This window comes from Salminus brasiliensis, chromosome 2 (genome assembly GCF_030463535.1).
Source record: "Salminus brasiliensis chromosome 2, fSalBra1.hap2, whole genome shotgun sequence".
Classification (NCBI taxonomy): Eukaryota; Metazoa; Chordata; class Actinopteri; order Characiformes; family Bryconidae; genus Salminus; species Salminus brasiliensis.
In genome coordinates, this window is record NC_132879.1 from 54,014,594 (window position 1) to 54,026,659 (window position 12,066).

The following is a 12,066-nucleotide window of genomic DNA, read 5'->3' on the forward strand; positions in this document are numbered from 1 at the left end:
AGGTCGTCCTTGTGCAGCGCCATCTGCAGGAGCCTGACGTTACTATCACCTTAAACACACAAGATGACTCATTTTTTTGGTCCAGGAAGCTTATTATATATAATACCACAAAATAAAAAATGAACCCCTTTTGGTAGGATCTTCACAAAACACACAAACGTCTGCATCGTCCTGATGTTTATTATCAGCCTGTTAATTAACTATGAAAATGAGTATAACCTAAAACAGACCCATTTCTGTTCAAACCAGCAACCGTCCCATCCCCACTATCTCCCGACATCCAGATCTAATGATCTGTTACTATTATCAGTGACTCAGTAACCATTCTGTGGTTTGGTACAGGTGGAGGTGAGCCCGCTGGAGAACGCCATCGAGGTGATTGAGAACAAGAACCTGCAGCTGCGTACACTGATCACACAGTGCCAGACGCGCCAGATGCAGAACATCAACCCGCTCACCATGTGCCTGAATGGTGTCATCGATGCTGCTGTGAACGGAGGCCTTGCTCGCTATCAGGAGGTGAACCCAAACTCAGCATAACCCATTAAACCTCCCATTCTTTCACTAATGTGGGTAGGAAAGGCAGACTGCATGGCTAGAGGCTTGAGTTTATACATCTGTGGCAATGGGACTAAATGAAACAACGAAATTCAGTGATTAATTCAGTGTGTCCCAATACTTTTGTCCATATATTTACATTCACATTTATGGCATTTTGGCTGACACTCTTATCCGCGAGTGACTTACCTTTGAGTGGTGTTACACGGGTAAGAGAATGAAGTGTTAGGAGTCTTGCCTACAGTCTGATACTAGTGTGATGTGCTTGCTTGGCCAAGGAACTGAACCCTATTCTACCACAAACCAAGTAGTGTTGTTACCCACTACACCTACTGCCGGCGAACAGCCATTTCCATTGAACCGTACCAGCACTGCAGTTTATACCCATTTATAATTAGTGCTCCAATTCAGAAATTAATGTCTGGGGTAATCCTGACTTACCTAATTATTAATCTTACCATTCAGTATGATTACCCTAAATTATTCTGTACCTAATATGAAGCTAATATGTTAGGTATGTAATTATGAGAGTGAGGGACTGAAGCATGGGCCTGCTTACAGGCCTTTAAGGTTAAGGATTTACAGTACACAGCTCAGCTGCCCAGTGTTTTCACTAAACATGCAGATATTAGATATTCAGGGTCTGTAATTAAAGAATTTCTATGAATCTTTGAATCTGTGCCTCGGGGCGCACTAGTTTCCACAGCTTATGTGTCTCACAGAAGAGGCTACAGTAATTGGTGCATGTGTGTGGATGAAGTTGAGGGAGGAAAGCAGGATATGTAAAACAGCCTGGAGTCTACTTTAAGCAAAACTATTAAATTCTCTACAAAGCTTTATGATCCACGGGAGCTTAGAAATAATAAAAATTATCAGGCATAAAATAAAAGGCAGTGTGAATTAGTTCACTACTAGTGTTGGTTAGCCCGGCCAGTATTGATTCGAGCGGTGTAAAGTATCACGTATAATCTGAGATCCATACGGACAGCCCCCCCGCAGTTCAAGACGCACATAAACCACGGATTAATCGCCAAACTTTAACCACATCAGTAAGGAATAGTTTTACTGCCACTGTTACTTTATACAGTCATGATCCCCTCAGTCTGGACCTCAAAATAAAAGTCACTAAAACAGACTGCGCCAAATAAAAGTCACTAATACAGACAGGCCGTCTCAAAATAAGTCACTAAAACAGACTGTGACAACATAAAAGACACTAAAACAAAAAGATGTTTCAAAATGAGTCACTAGTACAAATTAACAAACAGCCTGCTTCAAAATAAAAGATAATACAAACTAATACAAATTGAAAGCAAAAATGACATCACATTTGTCTCTTTTTTTCTTTTCTTTTTTTATTAATCTAAAAAATTATTTTTATTAAAATAAAAAAAATATCCTAATAATGTCCTGTTGGGTAGTCAAGTGTGTTTTTGTAATTTGACTATAATGACTTACTTTTAGCTGCTAATTGTAATCCCCTAGGGTAAGTAATCAACTGAGTTTCAATTTGCTTGAGTATTTTAGGTTGTTTTGCTGTATAAATATACAATATGTGACTTTGAGACTTCTAGTGCTGTCTCTTCACCAGCCTTGACTGGGGCTTTTGCTAGTGGGCTGAGTTTATGTAAATATAAGGGTGTAAATATGGCAAGTCAAGACTGATATGTAACAGTTTGGGGGTTTTGGATTAGGCTGGATTTCCAGATCTGTTTTCATTTTCATTTTGAAGGAGGACACGCCAATGTCGAAGTACGGACCTCTACTTAGTCGAATATGGCAAGAAAAAAAAGTGACACTGAGATTCTGAGATTAGCGAATATTTGAAAAACGGGAGTTTTATTTAATTTAATTATCTACCTAAACACTCCACAACATCCTCAATAATAATAATGATGATGCACGCAGGTCACTCAAAATGTGACCCTATAACCCATTCCCCAGCAATAACACTGTATACAGACCTCAGTGCAGTCTTCTGGGTGGGATCATCTGTCCGTCTCCTGCCTCCTTGCACTCTTTTGACTCCTGTTGCGTGGCGTGCAGTGGGGAAATGAATGAGGAGCGCAGCCTTAAAAGCAGCCTCTTCTTCTAGGGTGTAAAAGCTCTGGGAAAATCTATAATGTCTTGAAGTCGGCATGCTCGAGCTGGGTCAACCCGGCAACGCTCTCAAGTGTGCATGGCTGTCTGTTGCATAGCAACCTCGCTTTAATGCACCTGCAGTATTCACCTTGATAGACTAGGCAAATGCGTCGTCAAGGGAGTCAACTGTCTATGAGACACTATCCACCTGCATGAGAAGGTGTGTTTTGTGTGTGTGTGTGTGTTGGAGGGGTGGGGGGTGGTGGGACGGGTCAGCCATCTGTGCATGCATTTATGTGCACATGTTCCTCTGATGTTCCAGAGCAGGGGGGTCAGTTTGGGGGGTATCGAGTGTGGATTTGGGCGCATTAAGCGGATTTGAGCTGTAATACATGGCAGTAGAAGCTCTGTGCTCATTATTGAATGGTCCAACTTTCAACATTAATATTTAGATTTATTGCTGCTATTTAGGTTCAGCCCTTGAGGAAAATCTATTTTCTTCCACTCTCATTTGCAAGCCTCTCACTTTTAATTGACTCCCTCTAATGATTTTTTGTCTCCCCTGACAGTGATTTTCTCTTTCAGTGTTCAGAAATTGATAACATTAGTGTCAGTTTAGTTCCACATTAATTACAGATGCAACGTAAAAGTAAATCCTATTGCATTTCCTAATATTTTTTACATTGAAAAAAGCATTTTTATCTTCAACCAGAAGAAAGCCAACCTATGCCACATGGTGCGTTGACTTTAATAGATGCGTTGATTAATAATGGACTAATTACCCACACCTATAATAAGCTTAAATGAAGTTTTAGACTTAATTACTATGCTAATGGTGATTCTCTACTGAATACTCTTTTTTTAATCTAGTGCTGTGCTTAATTGTTGCCTCCAAACCAGCCCAAACATGACTAGTGTATTAACGTCTTCCGCAACGCACTGCCTAAGGATATAGACCGACTTCCAAGCCCAAGAATAAGCCTTAAAGCAACAGTGTGCAGCATTCAAAATCAGGTTGAGGCCCCACTCACTGTAATAGGAAGAATTGCGTCTCTGGCATTGCTACTCTGTGCGCTACATGGCAGAAGCTGTAGTATGTTGGCGGCACAGGCAGTTGTGCTCTCTCAGACTCCGGCTGCTGATGGCAAAGCAGCATGGCTGGAGATTCGAACTCGCGACCCTCCTGGCCTATGATAATTATTTTAAATGTGGTACTAGGCTTAGTTGTTGCCTAGGAAACCATCCCAGCAAGTTAATCCGAACAGTACTGGTTCATTTGCTTGTACGCGCTTAGATGTAATGAGTGTAGAACCCTTTCAAAGGCCAAGGATATGCACCTATTGTACAAATGTACCATGGTAATAGTCGTTCCCTATTGTAAATTTCCTCATCTTAATCTGGTCCGAGGCTTAATTGTTGCCTTGGAAACCAGATCCCCGAGTTTAAATAGTGCTATTTTATCTGCTTAATTTTTATTTTGAAGGAGGACGATATGTCACTTTCATGTACGGACAGTACGGACCTCTACTTAGTCGACGATGACATTTATTTAATTTAATCTGCCTAAACACTCCACAACATCATCAACAATAATGACGACGATGATGATGATGATGCACAGAGGAAGGTCACACAAAATGTGACCCTATAACCCATTCCCCAGCAATAACACTGTATACATGCCTGCCAGTATTAGAACTGCTTTACCACTAGAATGAAGGCCTTCTGAGTGACATTCATCAGAATGGTGTTGGAGTTGCAGCGTAGGGGCTGCTCTGCCGGATTTGGGCCACTGGAGTTGTTCCGTGTTTTTCTTTGAAGCCGGAGGAAGGCGCACCCTCCTGTAGCTTCTCCTCTCTGGCTGGCTCTTTGGAGATACAGGCCCATCATCTATGGGAGAGATTGCAGACAAATCCAGCCTCTGTTCCTCACCCCGCTCTCTTTCTCCGTCTGAAGATTTGAAAGGCTATGTTCCTGAGCTCTGTTCTCAATGGTGTTCCTTTAAAGCGCCGTGTTTTCTCCGAGTGCCTGCCTCTCGCACGTCATTCCCACATTCTGATGGAGTTCAGTCTAGTGCCAGGACATCATGGAATATCATCCGAATGGATTCAATCACAGAGTAACGGCACAAGCTCAAAGCTCCTCATTGAATCCACTAGGATTTTAGAGATATACTATCTTAAAACTGAAGGTGCTACAAAGGGTTCTTTGAGCAGTGCAATAGAAGAACCATTTTTGGCTCCATACAGAGCGTTTTTTTTTTTTTTTTTTTGGGGGGGGGGGGGGGTAAAAGAGATGGAAATGAATGAATATATAAGGTCTTCCGAGATCCAGGGACGTTTTACAACACCCAGCACACCCAGCACCAACACACATCGAAATAATCGTCCAACTGGAGAGGACTGCATCGAGCACTAGGGGGCTTCACCCAGGACAGAGTGCCACTCCAAATCTGCGCTCACAGACATACAGAAATCCAAACACACACACATACACACTTATTTACACACACACACAGACACACACGCACCAGGGCAATTTCAGAGTAAAACATTGCAGGAGGAAACCCATGCACACATGTGGAGAACATGGAAACTCCTCTCAGATAGGCCCATGTGTACCACCATCCACTAAGACCATTATCAGTGTCAGCTAAGACACTGATAATGGCACCGATTTGGACAGAAAGGATTTTGGCCCAAAACCTCAAAGTACACTTCAGACGCTCCCCTGGACAGATGCAGTCCTACTATTACTGGTGTTTTGCCGTCTTATATGAAGTGAAGCTAACCTTTTTAAAAAGCTGGTGGTGCTGCTCCGCCAGTGCAAGCGGCTCAGGAGGTTTTAAATATCCACCAGAGACAAAATACAGCGTTCAGCAGTGGCCAAGCACCTTTTTGTCCGGGATGAGGTTACACCAGCCTGGAAGAACACAGATGTAATTCCAAAGGGGACTAAAATAATCAGATGAGCGCCAAACTCAGTGAAAACCGGTTGGTATTTCAGCCTGTAATTTACTCAGAGGACGCAGACATTGTCGATCCGGACAGGAACACACCCACCCTGACGCTGGCCTACAAAGCCAAGAAAGGACCAGCCCTTCCGTACTTGATGGCGATGGTCAAAAGCTGATCTGCACCAAGAGCCCTTTGAGCTTCAAGTACGGCTCGACTCGACCCACCATCCTTTAAGATCCACGGAAGACGAGCGTCCAGACTTTTTTCTGTCCTGCACCGAAGTGGTGGAACAAGCTTCCCCTGGGTGTCTGAACAGCAGAGTCCAACGCTCGCTGTCTTCAAACCCAGACTGAAGACCCTCCTCTTCTAAGAGGACTTGGGCGAATAGTAGAGTACTATGGTCACCTTATTGACTTTTGTCTTTAGTAGTGTCTAAACTTAGAGGATCTTTGAATTATTAGCCTATTCTAACTAGCTGAGGTTTTTCTTGGGTAAACAGTGAAGCACTTTTGTAAGTTGCTCTGGATAAGAGTGTCTGCTAAATGCTGTAAATGTAAATGTAGGAGACCCCCATGAACGAGAGAATTACCACAGCACCCTGTGTAAATTTAAAACATAGAGGTTTCATCATTCCCCGTTTCTCTAATAATAAAGATTTTTAACATTAGAATCTTAAAGTTTTGGTTGGTGTGCTCTGACCTTTAGGGGTTATACTCACATCTCTAATACAAAAATTATTCTTAATGGAATCAAAATAGGTCCTTCTGTGATGTTGCTCCAAGAATCCTTTGTAGCACCTTTGTGTTTACATCTTAACATCAACCAAAACTACTCCTCCATTCATTCTCAGCCGGTAGTAGCAAAAAAAATACACAAGCAATCGTAGGATAGTGGGTGGCCTGAATATGACTCGCAGCACAGCGTGCAACTTCATGCAAATGACCAACTACCAAATTAACAGACCAATCAGGCAAAAGCAACATCCTGTTGTCTGTGCACAAACAGCATGTGCATGCACAGTTCCCACTGCCCAACATGGACCTGAACCCAGAAAGCACGGGGACGTTTCCAGCACGGCAGCTGCTACGACCCTCCTCTTCGTCCAGAGTGTGGTGTAGCTAATTTAGCTTGTTTAATGTCTGTATTGATGGCTGAGTACAGTAAAAAAAATGGGATTGGATACCAGACCATAAAAAAACAAGAATTTTTAATGTATTTTTTAGAGAAGAGAAGATAATTAATTTCAAGTTTCAGGTTTATTTGTCATTTGTCAGGACATTTCAGGACATTTATGCATTGAAATGCTTGTGGTGAGGCTCAGGTTGATACTCTACAGGAGGACAAAACTAAATACATACTAAACATATTAAAATAAAGTTATATAAAAATTATATTAAATAAATACAAAATACAGAATATACAAAGACAGGAGGGATCTGTAGAAATTCTGATATGTACATTTATGAGACAGGTATAGTCTGAGAGAGAGTGGAGCTAAATATAAATATGTATGTTTATGTCTATTCCTGTTGTATAAAGTGACTTAGTGATGTTGTCCATGGCAGTGATAAATATAGTATTAATAATAAAGTGTCCGAGTGCAGTGGTGTTGGTGAAAAGGTTCACAGCTTGTTCAGGAACCTGATGGCTTGTGGGTAGAAACTGTTCATTAGCCGATTTGTTCTGGCCTGGATGCTGCGGTACCTCCTGCCTGATGGCAGTAAGGTGAACAGGCCGTGTGCTGGGTGGCTACAGTCCAACCGGATCTTCTGGATATTTCTAAGGCAGCGGGACCGGTAGATGTCCTGCAGGTCTGGAAGTTTGCTGCCTATGATGGACTCCGCTGTCCTCACCACTCTCTTCAGGGCCTTGTGGTCATAGGCAGTACAGCTGCCATACCAGACAGTGATGCAGGCTGTGAGGATGCTCTCTATGGTGCATCTGTATCTATTCAAAATCCACGACTTCATGATCGCCACGTTCCTTCATGTCCTGCATTGTGGGCATACACGCCCCCTTAAGCGGCAGGGCACAGTGTAGTATTCATACAAAGAACCTTGAGGCTAGCTGACGTATATGCTTAGGAGGGGTCAGGAGTGGAATATATTAATATTTATTGCTGATTCTGGTACGAAGAGGGGATTCCAAAGTCAGAATTGCTTAAAATGTTAACATGTTAACTTCAGCTTTAACTTTTTTCAACCATTTCATTCAACAGAGTTTTGAAATGCCTGACAAGACTGCAGCCTTACGCCAACAGCTCCAGCTAGATGATCATTTCTATGTTGTTTTTTGCTTTGAAGAAGGAGGCGAATGCACGCAGCACCATGTTTGGATGCAGTGCCAGGTCTAACTGTGTTTGCGTGTGTGTTTTCCTCAGGCATTCTTTGTGAAAGACTACATGATGAATCACCCAGAGGACGGAGATAAGATCGGACGCCTGAGAGAGCTCATGTTTGAACAGGTCAGTGTTGATGCATCTTTTAACGCATCAGGAATACACCAGCCCAAAAGATCATTCATAATTTATTCGGCCCATAATTTAATTTCTAGTTTCTCACTCAGTACATCGCGTCTCCTTTTCGCCGGAAGCCCATTTGAGGGCCACACGGCGAGATCTTTTTGGTACTAGAACGAGGAGTGACTCAGAGCCACTGTTTCTTTCTTCTTTCTGACACCAATGAGGCTGAGCGTCGCCTCCAGACCATTAAATGTAACCAATATGTGTTCAATTATCCAGCGATGTGTGTTGGCGACAAGGTTGAACCGAGTTCACTTTAAATGTTAGTTTTGTTCATTATGGGTTTGTTTAATTATGTTTACATTGCACCTTGATTGCTCTAATAGTCTAATAGTGTAAAGCTCAGGAGACCCACAGTGCGTGTCTTGCTCATCCCCCGTCTATCTCCGTCTCTCTCTCTTTTTAGGCGCACATACTGGAGTTCGGCCTGGCCGTCCACGAGAAGTTTGTACCTCAGGACATGCGGCCACTGCATAAAAAGCTGGTGGATCAGTTCCATCTTATGAAGTCCAGCCTAGGCATTCAGGTGAGTCTCCAAACTGCTGTCCGAGGCTTCTGGAACAAGTGCAAACAGTATGTACGCCAATCAGCCATTACATTACCACCACTGACAGGTGAAAAAAAACACAAACATAATAGGCGGCAAGTGAACGGTCAGTTATTAAAGTTGAGCAGAAAGGGGGTGGCAACAGTGGCAGCTTGCCGAGCCCGGGTATCGAACCCACAACCCTGTGATCAATAGCCCGGAGCTCTAACTGCTGAGCCACCGCTGCCCCCCAATAAAACAGGGACCCTCAGATTAAAAGTCTGATTCTCTACCGACTGAGCTATCCGATTTATCTACTTACTTGCTTATTTTTGTGGGTTGGAGGGGGGCTGTATATTTGTCAGATGCCCTCCAAGCTGGATGTTTCTTTATGTAGAGTTCTCTCTCCTGTGTGCTCCCTCTGCATTCATGTTTAAGCTTGCTTATTTTCTTTTTACCCACCACAGGAGTTCCCAGCCTACGTGAGGGCCAGCCCTATTCACTTTCCCAACGGAAGCCCGCGCACTGGCCGCAACTCGATGCCCAACATCCTGAGCCCAGAGGGAGGTCGCGTGGTGCCCCGCCGCAGGTGAGAGAGAGACAGGGAGACAGGTGTTGGCCGTGTTTCTGGAATCAGACATCCAGTCTATTTCATTGCACAGGATCGTTCTATAATGTAATTGACCTTGCCGTGCTCCGCCCACGTTTTAGAGTACACCACAGCTTTTGTCTAAATACCTCAGTTTAGAGTGTGTTATCGATTTAGACATGAGACAGGTGTGGAAGGTCACTTTGTTAGGACGGATAAGTTTATAGAGACTTTTATTCGGGGAGCTTATTGTGTTTTTTTCTTTGAAATCTGATTTCCACCTTTATTATCTCTCTCTCTCTCTCTCTGTGCTGCTGTCACAGAGAAGCCTGGCTCTACTGATACAGCGCAAGATGAAATATCGCCTTGCTTTCTGTTTTTAAAAACAGAGGGCCAGATGAACATTACGAGCAAAATGTCCCTTTAAGCGACCCTAGTATGAGCCCACAATGCGCCTAAATTACTGTTCGATTTAGTAGGACTGCAGCTAATCATATAAACGAGCAGGAACCCTGGCTTCTAAACCCATGCTTGTAAGGCACAGAGTTATTTAAAGCCACGGCCATGCTAGACCCTTAGCTAAAAAAGGGGTGTGACTGGGGGCTGGACCGAAAAACCTGGTCACCAACAAGGCCTCAGTTTTGGGGCTTTTGGCATTCTAATGTTACAGATTAGTTACCAGCCAGAACTGGTCTTCATTGTTATATTTCAGTATTTAAAAACTTTGCAAACCACAAAGATGACGCTACTGAAGTGAGCCAGTCCACTGGTGGTTAAAGGTCACCCCAGTAAGCCAACCCACAAGTTTCCATCAGCATTAGCCCCCAAGGTGGCCCGAAAATGACAAAGAGAGGAGCCTCCAGCTATTCGCATCAGAAAGCCTTTTAAAGAGACCTAAACACTTGCACAGGTGTGTTTCAGGAGCCAATTAGGTCAAAGCTCTGTCTGCAACACAGTCAGGTCAAATCAAATTAGACAGACCAGAGGGTTGTCCCACTGAGACCCCGTCCACGTCTCTGGATATTTTGGGAAATCGGAATCTCTGAAAATACCCAATCTATAAATAACAGACTTCCTTCTCTCTGTTTTTGGAAATGGTTCCGTCCACACAGAGGTGAAAATGCTCTCATGAGGGTTCTGTTTGGGGTGAGAGTATCTCATAAAGAGAGACATTAAAACGGTTCAGTCCCAAATTACACACTGCTCCCTATGTAGTGTACTGTACAAGTCTGTACAAGGAAATTATGTATTCAAAATCTGAGCAGAGCATTTTTATATATCTGTACTGTTACATAGGTAGTGACCTATGTAGTTCACTATATAGGGAGTAAGGAGGGATTTGAGATTTAGCCAGAAGCATGCATGGGCCATGATATCAGCATTCTTTTTTTTTTTTCTTTTTTTTTTTTTTTTTTTTTTAAAGCTCAATTTTCCTCGTCCACATGACTACAAAAGAAATTGGAGACAAGAAACCTTGGGGAGCGTTTTTCTAATAAATAGGAAAATATTATATTCAATAACCTGACACTGGCAAGCACACGTTGCTGCACAACCAGTTACAGCACAAAAAAAGGGCAGATCTGCCATGATTGACAGTAGTGGAGTGTCTCTGTGTGGAGCTAACGCATGCAATAGCAGGCTGGCTAATGTGGCAACCGGCCACGTCATCCTCCATCCCATAGCCGAGGAGACCGGTCACTGGTTCAGTCAGCTTGCTTGTTACACCACGCGAAAAACAAAAAGAGGCCGTGTCTAGCTTCACAAGTCGGAGGAGATGTGCTAGTCTTCACCCTCCTACTGTTGGGGACATTGCTAGTGATAGGGAGGGTTCACATGAACAGGGAATGGGTAATTGGCCATCCAAATTGGGTAGAAAAAGGGGTAAAATTAGAAGTAAATGAGTGTAAATCTGTATATTTAACCCTCATGGTCGGCAGCAGTGGGTGATTAGTTTTTTTTCGCAGCTGAGGAGGTGAAATCTCTCATTGTGGCCAATCCCATTGAACTGCTCTCAAAAACGTGCTGCCAAAACGGAGCTGTTGACAAGCGAAGAGCAAAAAATAAGGAAAGTTCAGTAAAGAGAAAGCCGTGTAAATAAATTTTAAAGTTCTGTGTGAAACAATAACATGAACTGTGAGTGCAGAGAGCAGCCGCATCACAGCGCGTCTTGCTTTCAGGTCCCGGGAGTTTAAATAGAGTTATTCTGTTAGTAAAAATATTCAGCGTGTATTCAAGGCTTCTGAGTTCATCTAGCTGCTGTGTCTGCTGCCTTCATTAAAGGACGTCTCTCAGCAACACGTCTTTTGAGACTCTACTGCGAAATTTAGTGCTGCAGAAATGGCTGCAGTCAGATGTGATCATGTTAACTCCATCCACCATCCACCCTGTTTTATGCGGCCCGACCTCACATGCATATAGGTTTGTCCAAGCTCATGGCCTGTAAACTGAATGCTTAGGCTCATGGTCCAGGACAGAATGTGCCCACATTGAGTCTGAAACCAGTGCAAAAGACCTACTCTGGCATCAACACCCCGCAACGCTGCTTTGCCATCAGCTGCCAGAGCCTAAGAGAGCACAACAACTGATGAGGTGGGAAGATGGTGCGCTCTCCCCTCATCACTCTTAAGCAATGTTGGCCGGCACAGGCACATGGCGCATGCCATGTCTTCGGCAGTTCATGAACAACCAGTGCTTATTGTTTTGTTCAGTACAGACCCTCTGTAAAAGGAGAATCAGCGTCTGAGGCACGGTAACAGGGGGGTAAATAGGCTTGAAAACCTGCATCTAAGCATTTTCCGCCCCAGCCAAGTTCACATACTCACTATTAATACAT

The 12,066-nt window shown here is 43.4% G+C and overlaps 1 protein-coding gene across 4 annotated transcripts in view; it reads left to right on the top strand.

The window, feature by feature from the left end:
- Positions 1-12,066, top strand: part of dock4b (dedicator of cytokinesis 4b) — a 162,497-nt gene that overhangs the window by 133,847 nt on the left and 16,584 nt on the right. For all 4 annotated transcript variants that reach the window (XM_072673179.1, XM_072673180.1, XM_072673182.1 and 1 more), the window contains 4 exons: positions 343-519; positions 7,978-8,061; positions 8,525-8,644; positions 9,112-9,233. In XM_072673179.1, the coding sequence (XP_072529280.1) occupies positions 343-519; positions 7,978-8,061; positions 8,525-8,644; positions 9,112-9,233 (503 nt within the window). The remainder of the gene's footprint in view (positions 1-342; positions 520-7,977; positions 8,062-8,524; positions 8,645-9,111; positions 9,234-12,066) is intronic.